General features: G+C 44.0%; 1 protein-coding gene across 3 annotated transcripts in view; it reads left to right on the top strand.

Annotated features, from left to right (window-relative positions):
- Positions 1-18,366, top strand: part of FRMD4B (FERM domain containing 4B) — a 234,507-nt gene that overhangs the window by 114,690 nt on the left and 101,451 nt on the right. For all 3 annotated transcript variants that reach the window (XM_066596677.1, XM_066596678.1, XM_066596676.1), the window contains exon 4: positions 2,446-2,538. In XM_066596677.1, the coding sequence (XP_066452774.1) occupies positions 2,446-2,538 (93 nt within the window). The remainder of the gene's footprint in view (positions 1-2,445; positions 2,539-18,366) is intronic.

Below are 18,366 nucleotides of genomic sequence, written 5' to 3'. Positions count from 1 at the left end.
TTTTTTCCCCCTAAATCACTGCATTCAAAGTCCTGTATCTCTTTTATTTTTTTTCTATGTACGGAGGTCTGTGAGGGCTTATTTTTTGCGAGACGAGCTGTTGTTTTTTATTGGTACCATTTTTGGGAATATATGGCTTTTTTGATCACTTTTATTGCATTTTTTGGGAGGCAAAATGCTAAAAATTAGCATTTTGCCTCTGTTTTTTATCGTTTTTTTTTTACGCTTTTTACCGTGCAGAATAAAAAATGTGTTCAACTAATTGTACGCGTCGTTACTAGAGATGAGTGAGCATACTCGTCCGAGCTTGATACTCGTTTGAGTATTAGGGTGTTCGAGATGCTCGTTACTCGAGACGAGTACCACGCGATGTTCGATTCACTTTCATTTTCTTCCCTGAGAAATTTGTGCGCTTTTCTGGCCAATAGAAAGACAGGGGAGGCATTACAACTTCCCCCTGCGATGTTCAAGCCCTATACCACCCCCCTGCAGTGAGTGGCTGACGAGATTAGGTGTCACCCGAGTATTAAAATCTGCCCGCCCGCGGCTCGCCACAGATGCATTCTGACATAGTTCAGGGAAAGTGTTGTTGATGCTGGAGCTGCTATAGGGAGAGCGTTAGGAGTGATTTTAGGCTTCAAGAACCCCAACGGTCCTTCTTAGGCCATAGAAATCGCAGATCGCACCTATCTGCGATCTGCGATTCCTGTTCTCTTCTCTATATGCGCTCAATGGGGCCGGCGGCAGCAGCGCCGACCCCATTGAGAACATATAGAAGACAAATCATTCTTCTCTGCCACAGCTGTAACAGCTGTGGGAGAGAAGAACGATGTTTGCCCATTGAATTCAATGGAGCCGGCAATACAGCAGGTTCCACTGAAAGCAATGGGCTGCCGGCGATCGCGGGATGAATTGTCGGGAAGGGCTTAAATATATAAGCCCTTCCCTGCAATTCATCCAGAAATGTGTTACAATAAAAATATATACCGTATATACCGGTGTATAAGGCGACGGGGCGTATAAGACGACCCCCCCAACTGTCACCTTATACGCCGGGAATACAGCAGAGCAAAGAATAAAAATCATTACTCACTTCCCCCGGCGTTCTGTGGCGCTGCTGCAGGATGTCGCTCCCTCCTGGTCTCTGGTAGAGCATTGCTTTCTGGACGCAGGGCTTGAAATCCCCGCCTCCAGAAAGCTACTGTGATTAGCTAACACACGCCGTCAGCCAATCACAGCCATTCAATGACATCATTGTCATTGGCTGTGATTGGCTGAAGGCACGTGTGTTTTCTGGAGGCAGGGATTTCAAGCCCTGCATCCAGAAAGCAATGCTCTGCCGGGGACCAGGAGGGAGCGACAGCCTGCAGCAGCGCCGCAGAACGCCGGGGGAAGTGAGTAATGATTTTTATTCTTTGCTCCGCTGTATTCCCGGCGTATAAGGTGACAGTTGGGGGGTCGTCTTATACGTCCCGTCGCCTTATACGCCGGTATATACGGTATATATTTTTATTTTTACACATTTCTGGATGAATTGCAGGGAAGGGCTTCTATATTTAAGCCCTTCCCAACAATTCATCCCGCGCACGCCGGCAGCCTATTGCTTTCAGTGGAACCTGCTGTATTGCCGGCTCCATTGAATTCAATGGGCTAACATCATTCTTCTCTGCCACAACTGTTAAAGCTGTGGCAGAGGAGAACGATCTTTATGCTGACAGTGCGGGGGGGGGGGGGGGGGGCCCACTCTTGCCGCTATTGTGGCTTAATACTGGGACCTGTGAACTTGAGATGCAGCCCAACATGTAGCCCCTCGCCTGCCCTATCCGTTGCTGTGTCGTTCCCATCACTTTCTTGAATTGCCCCGATTTTCACAAATGGAAACCTTAGGGAGCATCGGCGATATACAAAAATGCTCGGGTCGCCCATTGACTTCAATGGGGTTCGTTACTCGAAACGAACCCTCGAGCATCGCGAAAATTTCGTCCCGAGTAACGAGCACCCGAGCATTTTCGTGCTCGCTCATCTCTAGTCGTTACCGAATATGTGCAATTTAAATTTTTTTTTATCGTTTTTTTTTTTTGCTAATATGAGAAAAAGCATAAAAAAATGTTTTTTTAACATTTTTTTTACATCTTTCTTTTTTGTACATTTTTATTATCTTTTTTTTACACCATCTATGTCCCTCTGGGGAACTTAAAGCACAGCACTGATGATCGCTGTGATAAGGCATGGCAGGACTTCTGTCCTGCCATGCCTTATCGCTTATACAGCGATCATAGGCTCTGGCAACACAGGACGCCGGTATAATCGCAGAGAGCCCGGCAACTTCACAAAGGGAAGCCCGGATGCGTACATGTATGTCTTTTAGGGTCAAGGGGTTAATAAAAGTGCACATCTATGAAACCAAGTATGCAAATTTTCACTTTTAACGCATTTGTCTTGCAGGGGTCAATACGCATGGCTGCAGTTAGAACAGAGAGTGCTCGATCACGACCTGCCAAAGAAATCCGGCCCTGTAACACTGTATTTTGTCGTAAGGTAACTTGTTTCCAGTTCAAGATCACATTTACAGCACTGTGAAAAGTATTTGCCCCTGTCAGGTTCTATGTATTATAGCCTAATGAATGGTTTTTGATCTTTTCATGGTGTTTATCAAGGTTGCCGCTTCTATACAGTCAGCAGGGAGGCTGAGCACTTGTATAAATACTCCTCTAGGGGTATATATTTATAAGGTCTCCTAGTAGAAAAGCTTTAGTTTTTACTTGTCCAGCAGGGTGCGCTATATACCCATTATCTCCAGCAGGATGATGAGAGCTTCACCCCTGCCGTTGCACGTGTAATCTGCTGTCCACAATTTATGGGTGTCAGCAGAGAACCATTGTGTTGCAGTCCTCTGATGACGGCCTTAGTCAGCACATCAACACCCTGTGAACTGGGTCAGAGGTGTTATACCGATACGCTGGATAATTAAACGCATTCGACATTTAGTTATGTTATAGTTACTTCTCACATCGTGATGGACGGTGAAGACGTTGCTTTTTCTGCTGTCCAATAACTTTAACTCACTGGCTCGTGCACTCCTGCAACTTTGATTAGCAGATTACTTTAAAGGAATTTCACGCAGGATGGAATTAGAACGGACATTCTGCGTCACAATGTTATTCCTATGGAGCTTGAGTTCCGCATCTGTTATAATCCGTGCGTCTTTACTGCAAAACTGCAAGATTAAATTCCGCAACAGAAAAGCTTTCTGCTTCGGAAGATCATAGATGCATGACTGCCTGTCTACACTACATTTACACGGGCGAGTGCGGTATCAGGTTGAGAAACTCGACCCGATATCACGCTTGCCAACGTGCGATTTTCACAGGAATGTGTTTTTGATTGAAAATTGTATTTCATCACTTCTGTAAAATTGTGCTTTTCACAAGCATATATCACACACGAGAAAGGGTAGCAAGTAGTGATGAGCGAGCATACTCGCTAATGGCAATTGCTCGAGCGAGCATTGCCCTTAGCGAGTACCTGCCCGCTCGAGAGACAAGGTTCGGGTGCCGGCGGCGGGCAGGGAGCTGCAGGGGAGAGCGGGGAGGAACGGAGGGGAGAGCTCTCTCTCCCTCTCCCCCCCCCCCCCCCCGCACCCCCTGCTGACTGCCGCAACTTACTGCTCCCCCGCACCGACACCCGAACCTTGTCTCTCGAGCAGGCAGGTACTCGCTAATGGCAATGCTCGCTCGAGCAATTGCCCTTAGCGAGTATGCTCGCTCATCTCTAGTAGCAAGTGTTTTCCATAGACTTCAATGGGAAAAATTGCTTGTTTTTTCAAGGTCCCATAGGAAACAATGGGTGATTCCTCCTGCGTCCCAAAATAGAGCATACTGCAATTATTTTTTGCTTGTGTGAATAAATCTATTCAAAAGAGTGGATTTCTTATAAGTATGAATAAACCCTTGCACTGAGCAAGAAGTCAGTCATCAGTCGCTTCGTTCCAGTAAGCTGAAACAAAGTGACTACCGACTATTGAGTGATTTCTCGCTCCGTACCCTGTCAGGTCCCACTTTAATGCAGAACCAATATCGGTCAATGGTCGGCCCGTGTAAAAGTACCGTTACAGTGATCAGAGACTGAAAGCATCTTTACAGCAGCATTCTCTGCACATACGTCCTGCTAATGGGTCGTGTTTACAGGCTCGTTATTGTGATGTCTAGAATGTGTTCTATAAATTGATGGAAAGTGACATCCCCTCCAGAGCTCTATAATCCGCAGCGCTGCAGAATGAGTTGTCTCGTTTTATTGAAGTATCGTTACTCATGGAGAGAAAACAAAAGGTAATAAAGACCGTGTTATTATCCTTTACGATGCCAGACACAGCGACCCGTCCTCTTTTACAAGCTCCTTGGTGACTTGTGACCGATGAACAGGCTGAAAAAGGTTTCAGTGCAATGAATTCTGCCTTTAAGACTTGGATGCTCCGTTTTCATAATGGAGACATAAAAATAAGGAGTTACGAATGGAAAGCAGCATAAAAATTGGCATTTTTTTGAATACACTAAATGGCCCCTTTATGAGAGACCCCCATCTAGTAGCGTGTTGGATCTGCTTTGGCCTTCAAAACTGCAGCAATGTGTTGTGGCGTAGAGTCCACAATGTGATGAAATTATTTTGCAGGACTATCTAACCCAGGGTGTAACAAGAAAATATTCCCCCACCAGCCAGACCTGTTCACACCTGACAGGGAGGGTTCAGCGATTCATGCTACTTGCACGGTGCAACAGATATCTGGATTCGTCTGACCAGGTGATGTTTTTCACGTGATTTTATGCTGCACTTCAGGGTCACCGATCTATTTTCTATACAGGGAATTCTAATGATGAAAGGGTTGACCATTCAGTGTATATCTTTTTCTTTTTGCTCCTCAATGATAAGCTGTTCCAGTGCTGGAACCTCCGGCACTCAGTTAGATCAATCTGCTAGGAACTCAGTAACAAATGTTCAATTTCCCTGCAGCACCACCGCAGGAGAAATGAGGCATTACACAATTCCCATTGGCTCTCTGTATAATACAAGGACATACTGGGTCCTGAGTGAGAGAAGCTCTTTGTAACAACTCTCTACTCGGGCTAAAGGATGAAGACACTGAACAGGGGGTCCAATTAATCTATATTGAATTTCCTTTATAGGGCATTTCAAAAAGGGTTTTCTTAAAGGGAATCATATATATGTATGTATATGTGTTTATATATATATATATATATATATATATATATATATATATATATATATACTTTTTTTTTTAACTAATTAACATCAGACATTGACCGTTTTTTCTACTGCTTTTATTTTTTTGCCTGAGCTGCACTTAACAGCATTTAGAGATATGTTTTACAGGAGCTTCATAGGCCCCATAGGCCATTCACACAATGGACCCATTGAATTCTATAAGAGAGTGTTGTGGGCATGCTTAGTGACCTGTGCAAGGAGGGGGAGGTGGTGAGCTGTGACATCACTAATTGTGAATGGTGGATCTATATAAGTGTCACCTTTCATTGTAATCCTGCCTGTGATAATAATGAAATGACTGCTAAGAATTTTTTTCTACAGATCAGGAAGTGTCAAAATATTATTAGGCTTAGTGGTCAGTGTGAGAACTGCAAGAAGAGGAAGGGGACTTGTTATTTGTATAGCACCAACTTATTACGCAGCACTTTCAGGTAATTTATTACCCCCCAGCAAGCTGGGTACTCATTTTACCGATCTTGGAAGGATGGAAAGCTGAGTCATCCTTGAGCCGGCTACCTGAACTAAGTGGAGATTGAACTCGCAACCTTACGGTTGTTGGCGAGATTGTGACATTAAAAATTAAAATGTTTAACATAACTTTATATAATAGATCATTTTCTGATGACCCATTCCCTTTAATTCCTTCTTTTTACTGGGGATGCCATGTTTTTGCTATTGCTTACTGGGAGGTGTGATTGACAGCGGTACAACAGCTGATTTTAATTAAATGTTACGTTAGATAAGCAATTGTCTGCCCAAACCCTGTCTTTATAAACACTGGAAGCGTGGGCTAATGATGGCCGGATGGGCTATGTGCTTATCTTAACCTAAACCAATATGTTGCACCCATTCTATCACAATAAAGTCACAGGGCAAAGTCACTGAGACCAGAAATAATTACCATTATATAATATGTAGAGGAAAGGGCATCGTGTTTAAACTAGTAGACTGGTAGGACTGGTTTTGTGTGTTTGCTGCAGGTTGAGTCTGCCAGAAGCCTTGTTGGAAACTTTAGAAACAAAAAAACTTACTTGGCCGGAAGGAGGGCAGCAAGCAGGTTGTCCACTAGGACGAGTGGAAGGACACACAGTAGTTACAGTATTTGCCAACTTGGGTTCTTTGTGAAGTTTCTGTTAGTGTAAATCTGCAGAAATTGACCAAATTCACTATATTATAGGATATTGTTAGGATTTGTCATATAAGTGCGATTGGTGAAGGTCCAACTGTCGGGGATCCAATTATTCTTGAGGATCAAAGTGTCTGGTCCCAGTTGGGGAGGTAATTGCTCTCCAGTCTGCGGGAGATAGGAAAACCGATGACCAGCAACTTTTCCACTGGGAGCAGGAGACTCAGCATTGATGGGGATGTCAGTGGTCAGACCAGAGTCTTGGTGTCAGAGCTCACCAGCCCTGTTGGATCCGGACTGGAGTGATGTCAAGGCGTCAGCTCCGTTCCGTGTGATCTACTGTACATGCCGACGCATGCTTACTGTCATTCTGGTGTTGGATGCTGACATGGGCATTTCTCTGCTGGTGTGTGGTTGGAATGATCGGCTGAGAGTCTTGTGTTCCAGCCAACCATAGGTATTGTTATTTATTGTAGTAACTTTATCCCTCTTTTATACCTACAGAGGGTCAGGGTCGCCCAGTAGGGTTGCACTCAGCAGGGCGAGTGCTCCGCTTTTAGGTGGGGTCTCATATCTTTAGTAGGTTAGGGCCAATTTTTCTGTTCCTCCACTTTTGGTTACACTACAAATATTTTGTGTTCTCCGCGTTAGTATATTGTGTATCTTTTAGGACAACAAATGATGTCGCATCTGGACAAGGTGTTTTATGTCCAGCGCGGACGTAACACATCACTAGGCTTTCCTTCACCTGAGGCAAAGATTTAAAGCCCTATTGCATAGCCTATCTGGCTTGAATATATGTTACCCAAATCATTGGGCTGAGTAACAGGGACAACAATCTCTTTCATCGGATAATCGTCTGTGTTTTTCTTTCTTCAAGCATAAAAACGCTCACTGGTCAGCTATGCATCTCCCGTGTGGACTAGCAGGGCCAGGATTTCACTCTAAACCTTGTGGTATTTTCCCGTGCAGCGGTGTGGAGAATATACTGAGAATGGTGTGATTGAGGAAAAACATCCAGCCAAAGGGAATCCTGTGGACATAAACAACTCGTCACCAAAAGGGGTCAGAAGAGGGTGTCAGGAATTGTTCTGAGCTACAGGCGCTGCACAGTCAAGCAGATGGCAGCCAAGTACAACACAGGTGGTCCAGTTAACATGTCCAAATGCACACCTTGCCGTTCCTTAGCACAGATGGACTATAACAGCAAACAACCAGTTCCAACGCCATTGTGTCTAAGAGAAACAGAAAGTCGAGACTTCATTGGGCAAAAAGAGCGCAATATTGGATCACTGAGCAGCGGAATAATATCACCTGGTCAGATGTATCCAGATTTCTTCTATTGCATCATGCTGATGTGAGGTCAGAATTTGGCACAAGAAGCATGAATTGCTGACCCCTTTCTGTCAGGTGTCAATAGTTCGGGCTTCTGGAGATGGAGTTATCAGAGGTGCTCCTATGATGAGGCGACCTGAGACTGTCACCACAGGTGGCAGTCTATAGGAGCTCCAGAGGGACAGCAGGTTGCCACCAGGTTGGTAATTATTTTTTGCCAGCCATTAATGACCAGTGAAAAAATAATTGCCTGTTGCGAGCCGGCTGGGCATCAACCCAACATGCATTTCACTCATCCAGCCTCCAATTGCGGTCCGGAAGCTGCTGCTGAGTCTATAGCCCCCCTCGTCTGTGTGCACCATCCTGTATGAAGCACAGGCATTGCAGGAGAGGTCAGCAGCCATGGACATCAGCAGCAGCTGCCACCGCCGCAGCAGGGTGAGTGAAATGCCTTTTGGGTTGCTGCCTGACTGGAGGGCAATAGTGGGGCCACTATTACTACTGGGACTATTGTGAGGGTTACTATTGCTATTTGGGCCACTGTAGGTGAAACTATTACTACCAGAGGGTCTATTAGTGGGGGGCATTATTATTACTGTGGCCACTATTACTACCTGGGCCATTATATGGGGGGGGGGGGGGGGGGGATGTCAATATTACTACTGGGGCCACAAATGGTGCTGTTACTACTTTAGCCACTATGGAAGTCATATATTACTATTGGGGCTACTAAAAGGTCACTGTTACTACAGTTACTACTAGGACTAGTATGGTGGTCACTATTACTATTGGGGCTCCTAACGGAGTTGCTATTAGTACTGTGGCCTCTAATGGTGTTACTATAACTACTGGGTCCATTAAGAGGGTTATTATTACTATTGGAGGCACTAAGGGGGACACTTACTATTAGGGCCACCACTCGGAGCACTATTACTATTACTATCAAATACGTGTTTGGCATCTTGTGTATTGGCGCTTTCATTGCCTCTAAAATGAGTGTTTGAGGTTTTTTTCCGTGTGACTGATATTGTAGAAAGATACTGGTAGTCCTTATCCCGTAACTACTAATGTGCAGGTAGATAGTAGCAGAACTTCTCTTGTAACCAGTAGTCTTCAGACAGATGCAAGTAGATCCGGAAGTAGTAGGATCAAAGAAACCGTCAGCAATAAGGGGGTTAATGAGACATTTTCTGTTGTCTAGAAGTTGTCTCCCTGAGTACATTTTTCCGTATCTACAATGAGTCTCAGGTTTGCATTTAGTTACAAGAACGTACCTGTTTGATACCCTGCAGTCTTTTCTGAAGATGAAGCTGACACCGGGATGACCTTCACCATCCAGCTCCAGACAATGAGGACGTCTGTTCATTCTTTTGGATTACTCACATCTTCACACATTTCTACTGTTTAAAACAGAATACCAGAACCAGGAAAAGAAGAGTCCATGGCTTCTTAGATATCTCGCTGCGAGGTTTATAAGGAGATGCAATAATAAGATGTTGTACATCCAGCCGATGATAATGGCGAAGAAAAGCTGGAATTGTGTCAATGGAAAAAATGTGCTTTGTGGTCTTTCAATTTAGTGATTAAGATTATATATATATATATATCACTACATTGAAAGACCGTATATATTATATATGATGATAAAAATAATATATTAGTTCTACCCCTATCAGTACTAAGGATCATGTTTTATTAGCATGTCCCATGTCCTATACCATGCTACATAAGATGCAGACCCCTGGAGGGGTGAGCCATAGTTTGGAATGGGAACTGCACACTATTGGCTGTACGGGTTATGCCGCTGCACACAAGCCGTCCTTCACGAAGAGCAATGCAATGAGCTTCATGCACACCGTTTTATATGGCTCTACAGAATGTACACATTGTACAAAGCCACAACATAGTGTCTATAGATTGCTAGGGGCCCATACTGTACCTCTGTGTATCCACTAGTCATATGGAGTCTTTTATTGAAAGCCATGTAATTGAGCTATTCCTTTTCTTATATTTCCATAAAATGGTCCTATACATTACATGCTGTGGCAGCACAAAGCTCTGTAGTACCAAAACTCTGTAGATCAACCCCCCCCCCCCCCATTTCCATTCCAAAAATGAGGACCAGACTGTATTAGAATTTTTGTGATTTTTTTTTTGGAGTATTTTTTAGGCTGCCCTTCTAGCTATTGGCTGAACTACAGCTCTCTAATAGCTTTGCTGGTCTCACGATCAGTTTTGCATTTCACAATCGTCCACAGGGAGGTTTCATTTATACCATCATATGGGTATTTACATGTCATAGTAGACGCGTAAAGCCACCTGAAATGTAATAGAAAACCAATTTATTGCAGAATGGAATTTCTGCTTTCCTCCAAAGAACTGGAAGAAACTCCTTTTACGAGTTTTATATTATGCTGTAACTGGAGATTGTATATTTTTTCATCTAAATTACATCTTTCCTTCGTCTTCTCTACAAAATTGCTTTGTGACAGTAGTGAAGCTGTATATTATAATCTTACAGATTTAGTATTTTATCCCCTGAGGTTTTAAATCATAGAAAAAAATATATTTTTGTGTAATCCTACAAAATCACCTTTGGGGAACCTGAAGTGAACCTACACTTATATGTTCAAGGACTGCATATAGATCCTACTCCGAGTGCAGAATCCATATGGGGGTCTTTGGGAAATTTCAGGCACCAGTTTATGTCTAGAGTATAGAGCTGAGTCACATTATTATGACTACTAGGTAATAACGGCCGTGTGCTTCATGGACAGCAGCTAGATGGGCTGGCAGTGACTCAGTAAGGTGCTGGTAGGTGGTCTCAGGTATCGGGAGCCATGCTGACTGCAGTGCATCCCACAGCTGCTGGAGGGTGCATGGTGGAGGATCCATAGAGCCAAAACGACGATCGAGGTAGGGGGCCAGAGAAGTACTTGGAAGTCTTGATTGTGCTCTTCCAACCACTGTTGGATATTTCTAGGCTTGTAACATGTCACATTGCCTTGCTACAAGATCCCATCTGCTACAGGGAAGACAAACTGCATGTATAGATGGATCCCTAATAAAATCTGTTCAGAGTGCCTTCCACATGGGTGAGCGGGCCCAGAGAATACCACCAAAAAATTCTCCAGACAGTAACGCTGCCGCCAGCTTGTGTTCTTCAGCAATGGTTGCAGGGTGTTTGTTCTCTCATGTTTCTTGCCTGACACACCAACATCCATCTGTTTCATGAAGCAACCCTTTGCCAATCAGCGGTGGTGCAACTCCAATACTGCAATGCAAATTGAACCTTTTCTTCCGACGCACCTTTGTTAGCATTGGTGCAGTGAATATCCGTCTGCTTCAAAGCCCCATACACAGGGGAGATCGCTGAACTGTTGTTTTTAGCCATACCTCTGGTAGCCCCTGGTTCATTTTTATGGTGAGCTGCTCTACTTTAACGTATCAGTCGAGCCTCACGCACCTTCATAGTCAGCATTCACCTCTCACATCATTGGCACATGGTGCTCCCCAGTTTCCACGTTGGTTATTCCCAATGGCGCCATTTCTCCATTCATGATACACTTTCACCACAGCAGCACACGAACGGTTCACAAACTGCGCTGTTTGAGAAATACCACCACCATCGGCCCGAAAACCAATAATGATCCCTTTTTACAACTCTGATAAGTCGCCCCTTTTACCCATGACATCGAGTGATATGTGAGCAGACAGCCTACCGCACCCCTTATAAACCCACCAAGCGGGCTCACCTCGTTACTTCCTTCATGGGCTAATGCTGCCGACGTCTAAAGTAGGTGGTGGTCATAATAATGTGACCTTAACAGTGTATAAAACCGAGCACATTATATAATATTGCACTGCCCCTTCTCTTTGACGAGTGTTGAGTGAACTAAAATGTCAAACCCTGTTTCGGGTCAAACTTTACTAAAAGTTGGATTCGCACAAATTCAGTCCTCGAGGAGTTCATCCCAGCTCAACGTCCTACAATTCTTCTTTTTTTTTCTTTGCTTAAAAAGAGGGAAGAAAAAGGAAAAAGAAAAAAAGGGAAAAATACTTTTTCTTCTTTTTACGTTTTGTTCTTTTCTTCTCCTGCTTCTTTTTCATCTTTCTTTTCTTTTCTTCAATACACTGCTGGGTGACCTCAGAGTGTTATACAGGGCTTTAATGACTTTTAGACAGTGTTATACACCAGATTAAGGCCTCCTGCCCAGGGGCAATATGTCACTGCATTATCTGCGACGATAATCCGGCCACGGGTAACGCAGTGAACGCTTCCCATAGATTTAACTATGGAAAGTGCAGCCCGACATCCATGAGTGGAGAATCATAGCGATTCTCCGCTTGCGGGATTAAAATCGCGGCATGTTGCGATTTGCCGCAATTCTATACAGTAAGCCTATCTATCAGATCAGCTCATCGCGGAGACTTGTCAGTTCTGCCCCCGCGGCGGAATATTGCTAGCGATATTCCGTCACGGCCGTGGATAGGCAGCCTTAGGGTATTGCTGAAGTTCTGCTTCAGACTGAACTTTTTTCTGCATTTCAGTGAATTGGCCAAATTGAACTTTTGAAAAGTTCATTTAGCACTGCCTTTGACCACAGAAAAGTCACATAAGCATCATTTCAACATTTATACGTTATCTTCTATACCTCATCACAGATTTCCCTATTTTCCACAACCCAAGCTACGTAGTTAAATAGATTGAGCTTACTGCCTGTGTTATATACTATATAAAGTTGCATTACTTATCCTTTTTCTTTTGGTTAAATCGTGAATTCTACTTCAGAGCTGCACTCACTATTCTGCTGGTAGAGGTGCTGTGTACATCCATCACTTATCCTATACTGATCCTAAGTTACATCATCCTGTAGTATCCTCCAGAGCTGCACTCACTATTCTGCTGGTCACTCGTACATATATTACATTACTTACTCTTCAACATAACATGTTCCTTAAGGATAATATTATATTGTTATGGAAATAAGTACATTAAGTCCATACAATAGAATCCAGGACAATATGCCAGTAATTACAATCTCAGACAAGACGTGTCGCCAGCTTACATATCTGAATAATAATGACACATTTTACCAGAAATGTCCGGCAGATCCCATTTCAGTGACATCAAGTGGACAGCAGTAATCTTATCTGGCTCCACCATGTGGGGCTAATATTAGTAGTTATGCATTAATTACATTAGTTTGTTACAAAAGCTACAAGACGTTCAGTGTAATCTGTAATGCTGGACCGCAGCTCTTGTTCCTGAGCGAAGGAGCCGACTTATCTCTATAGAACACCAGTACAATGCTGTCAGCTCCGCCACTGACAACAGTAATACCACTGGGAACCATCGAACACAACACTCGCTGTCCTAATTGTATCCCATAGGTATAAAATCTGCACGTTCACTGATGATAATATTTAAATTTCCTCGCAGGCGGTTATACACAAAGAAGTAAAAATATTGTATTTCCTTTGTAGCTCGTAATAATTGATGATGAACCGAGTAAATGGGGTTTGAGAAAATAAAAATGTACATCCCCGAAGAGTGTGCTCTAAATTTCTCACTCTGGGATTAGGATATTAGTAATTCAATTAAGAATTAAGCTTTTTTTTTTCCTTTTTTTTTTTTTTAAAGGGATTGTCTACTGTGGATAGTCCCTTTTTAAATTACAAGAGTTCATCGACAATAAACTGATTAGAGGGTGTCCCACCACTGGGCTTGCCACCCAACCGTAAATCACCGCCCCAGCCGGTCATTTACTCTACAGGCTGCCGCCAGTATTCATATTAAACATATTAATGGCTGGTAAAAAAAATAACCATTGGGTATCAGCACCTCCGGCCAGGCAGCAGCCCTGACATCAAGTGCTATAGCTCACTGTCAAACTCTGGTCGGGACACCACTGCAGTGCTCACAAAAGATCCTTACTCTTCCCCCCAGCGTCTGCGCTCTGTACGGTACGTGCAAGAATGCAGATGGTGGGAAGAAGAGTCAGGATCTCCTCTGAGAGCTGCAATGGCATCCCGTCCCGACCAGAGTTTGACAGTGAGCTATAGAACTTGATGATATGGTTGCTACCTGGCTGGAGGTACTTCTGTGCTGCAATGCATTGTCACTCACAATAGTGATCACAGGCTATGGCAGGCCTAGATGCCATTATATGGTGTCCGGGTTGCCATGGTAATCCATCGGCTCTCCATGATTATATAGTGGTAGGCCGATAATGTCACAGAGGGAGCAGTATGTAAATGGTCAACAGTGGGGATCAGATTTATTACCAATCTGTTGTAGCAGGAGGCAGGCTGTCAGTCACAGCCGACTCCGGGTGCAGGATGGCATGGGCTCACTTCTGTGTACTGAGAAGTACTTAAAGGGTTGTCCCACGAAAGCAAGTGGGGTTAAGCACTTCTGTATGGCCATATTAATGCACTTTGTAATATACATCGTGCATTAAATATGAGCCATACAGAAGTTATTCACTTACCCACTCCGTTGCTGGCGTCCCCGTCTCCATGGCTCCGTCTAATTTCAGCGTCCAATCGCCCGATTAGACGCGCTTGCGCAGAAGGGTCTTCTCCCTTCTGGTCGGTCCGGGCACAAGCGGCGTTCTGGCTCCGCCCCCTTCTATGCGTCATCACGTAGCTCCGCCCCGTCACGTGTGCCGATTCCAGCCAATCAGGAGGCTGGAATCGGCGATGGACCGCACAGAGCCCACGGTGCACCATGGGAGAAGACCCGCGGTGCATCGTGGGTGAAGATATCGGCGGCCATCTTGGAGGAAAAGAAAGAAGAAGATGCAGAGAGGGGATTTGGGTAAGTAAATTTTTTTTTTTTATTTCACCATATCCCTTGGGTTTGTCCTGCGCTGAACGGGGGGCCTATGCAAAAAAAAACAAAAACGTTTCGGCACGGGACAACCCCTTTAACTGTGCATCAGTGCCCTGTATCATTAAAGGGTTTAACTCGCCCCTGTGAATAAGCCCTATTGTTTTCTTATGAGGATGTCCTAATTTTTACAGTTTAGCGTATATGTTTGTGTAATGGGACACTTTAAAATTGTAGCTATTAGGCATTTCTTGGACTCCCTACAAGTCCGTATTTCAGCCACATATGTATTCTCTATCAGTGTCAGACTGGGGTACCCAGGGTCCACCAGTGGAATGTATTCTGGAGCTTACCCTATAGTTACATGGTAATATAATCTGTTTATTATTGCATCCTATAAAGTGAATGTACCGAAATTCAAGCTTCTGAGCACTATTGCATGGTCGCATGTCCAGCCAGGTCCGCTCTATAGTAGGAGAGGAGAGCAGTTCTCTTTCTCCTCTGCACTGTCGCCTATACGTACCGCTGATTGGTAGTGAGCGCCGGCGGGAACTGTTTCTGCTCATCCACCTCCACTAATCAGCTTCCTCCCACCGTACCACCAGTGCCACTGTGACAGAGCTCCGCTGCTCCTGGTATTACAGTGGCCCTCCGTCGCCCTGTACTGTCCGCTGCACTGTCACCTAAAGTGCCTGCGTGAGTTCAAAATATATTTTTCCTATTTTTCGCCTCTAAAACCTGGCTGCGTCTTATAAAGCGGAAAATACAGTCATACAGTTATCAACTACTAGAGCTATACAAAAAATATCCTCATACTGTTACTGAACAAATCTCTGGTCCGACATCTGTCTGGGATGACTTAGTGATCAGTGGTAATGGGCCCCTCTGTGCCCCCTATACAGTAGTAATGGTCTCCTTTAGGGCTCCTGTCCACGGGGCGATAGTTCATTGCGGTATCCGCGGCGATAATCGGGCGCGGGTAATGCAGTGAACGCTTTCCATAGCAACGCAGCTCTCTGTCCACGAGCAGAGAATCATAGCAATTCTCTGCTCGTGGGATTCAAATCGTGGCATGCCACGATTTGCCGCGATTCTCGACGGTGAGACTACCTATCAGATAGGCTCAGCGCAGAGACCTGACAGCTCTCCCTCCTGCTCCCCGGCTATGGACAGGAGGCCTTATGCCCTCTGTGCAATACTAATGGCTTCTCCTGTCCCCGCTGAGCAATAGCAATGGCCCTCTCTGTACCCAGTTGGCAATAGTAATGGCCCCCTCTGTGCCTGCTTGGCAATAGTAATGGGCCTCCTGTGCTTCCTTTGCAACAGTAATAGGCCTCCTGTGCAATAGTAATGGGCTCCCCAATGCCCCCTGTGCAATATTAATGGCATTCTTTTGTGTCCCTGCAGTAATTCTCTCCCTTTTGTTACTCCATATATTAGTAAGGTCTGCCCTTTCTACACCATCCCCCACATCAGTAATAGTTCCCCTCTTGCACCAGTGAGCAAAAAAAACTGAACTCTTAGGTCCCCGCGGCACTCCAGTAGGAGTTCCTCCAGTCTCTACCGCACACTGCTCTGCATCGGGCAGATTATGTTCAGGGCAAAGACACAGTCCTCTCTGACCCCACCCCCAGATTTTAATTGGTGAGCCTCCTGAAACAAGGACAGCGCCCCTTACAGCTCCATAATAGAAAGGTCTGCTCAGAGTTTAGGGACTCACTGAAGAATTTACCGGCTCCCTGGTGAGCCAGTCGGAGCCTGTTCTCTATGTACCGCCATATAGTGGGCACCATAGATTACATCACAACTCTGTACCACAAATCTGCTGTGTCTGGACTTGGCTTAGGGCCATTTTCACACACCTTTATTCTGGTCAGCAATTTATATCAGTGTTTGTATACCAAAACCAGGAGTGGTTCCAAAATATGGAAGAGATGCAAATCTTTCCATTATGCTGTTTTTGTGTATTTTCCACTCCAAGGTTTGGCGTATAATTACTGATGCAAAATACCGCCATATGAAAGTAGCCTGATACATATTGAAGGTTGAGCCACACCTTGTTTAGCTGCTTGTTCATAATGTCAGCCTTGACCCCTGAGATCCAGCATCACCAAATATAAGTCCCTGAGTTGTCCCACTTACAGGAACACTGAGCGACAACCAGGATGTTCCTCATTTCAGCTCTCACAGACGTTGTCACTAATCTCTCCTAAACTACATATCAGACCCCGAGATCGCAGACCCCTGTCTTAGTACTGTATATTCATTCAGCTGGCGTCATAGCAGTGTTACTGCCTCTCAGGTCATAACATGTTACAGACTGAAGGGAGGATGGGTACAAACTGGTACGGACTTGCAGTGCCCAGTGTGTGCTGATCCACTATGAGCTGGAGGATCGGGGTTAAGCCAAGTGCTAGATGGATGTGAAAGGGAAATATGATTCATCCTTCTTTTTACTCCAACTCTGATTCACTGTGACTCAGTTATTGGATGGAAGTGGAAGTTTTTTTTTTTTTTAATGTTTTTGTTACATAATTCACTAAAAATTTGACACAAAGTGACATGTTTATCGTAGCGTTACATAATATCATAACTATTATAAGCCCAGCAGTTGTGTTAGGGGCAATGATTTAAAGGGAAAGTGTCACCTTTATGTCTTTTACTATTTAAAACCACATAGTGAAACATTTTCCATTTTTCCAATCTTTTTTTATTTCATCGTTTATATATGACATCTTGCCTGAGCTGCAATTAAAGGGGTATTTCCATCTCAGCCAAGATGGGATACCCCTAACGTGGCACCTAGCCGCAGCCTAGAGAAAGAGCTGAGCGCTTAGCGCGGTGCTGTTTCCATAACTCTCATTGAAGTGAATGGAAGCTACAGAGACAGCGAAGCACACATGGTCCTTAGTTTCCATAACTTGGGGAGTTATGGAAACAGTGTAGTGCGCTGTGCTACTCTGTTTCTGTAGCTCCCATTCACATCAATGAAATCTACGGAGGCGGCACTGCACTACGCACTTGGCCATTTCCAACAATGCGGTATAATATAATGATGTAATTTAATATTACATTATACTGTATGAGTGATCAAACAATCGCAAGTTCAATTCCACTCTGGGGAACAAAAGTGTAACAATAAATTAAAACAAAAAAAAAAGTTTTCGATTATTGGGAAAAAATAAAGACAGTTAAAGTTTTGGGAAAAAAAAACCTTTTCCCATATTAATAGTAAAAAATAAAAGCATCAAAGTCCAATCTATAAAGGTAATACATTATTTATTCCACACGGTGAACATGATCAGAAAAAAAATACATAATGTCTGAATTCAATTGCTTTTTTTTGGTCACGCCATCTCCAAGAAAAATGTAAAAAAGCTATAAAAAGTCACTCGAACTCCAAAACGGTACCAATAGAAAATACAGGACGTCCCTCATTTAGCTGTGTAAATGGAAAAATAAAAAAGCCATAATTTTTTGAAAGTGAGGAGGAAAAACCAAAAATGAACCTTCAGTGATCAACTGTAACCTTTGAGGAATCGGGCAGCAAGTATTTAATTCCCCTGCAGCGCCACCACAGGAGAAATAACACATTACACTCTGTCCATTGAATTCAATGCAGTATCTACAGATGTATTAATCATTACACTCTTGGATTACTCCTAGAGAAACCTGTCACATCATAGAGTTAATCAAATCATGTGACCCTCTGGAGTGCTGCTCATGTTCCATAGAAGCAATGATGAACAGACTGAGCAGCAGCCAGATCACACATCATGTGACCAACAGT

This window comes from Eleutherodactylus coqui, chromosome 3 (assembly GCF_035609145.1).
Source record: "Eleutherodactylus coqui strain aEleCoq1 chromosome 3, aEleCoq1.hap1, whole genome shotgun sequence".
Lineage (NCBI taxonomy): Eukaryota > Metazoa > Chordata > Amphibia > Anura > Eleutherodactylidae > Eleutherodactylus > Eleutherodactylus coqui.
The sequence above is the reverse complement of the archived record's forward strand: the minus strand, read 5'-3'. Positions and strand labels throughout refer to the sequence as shown.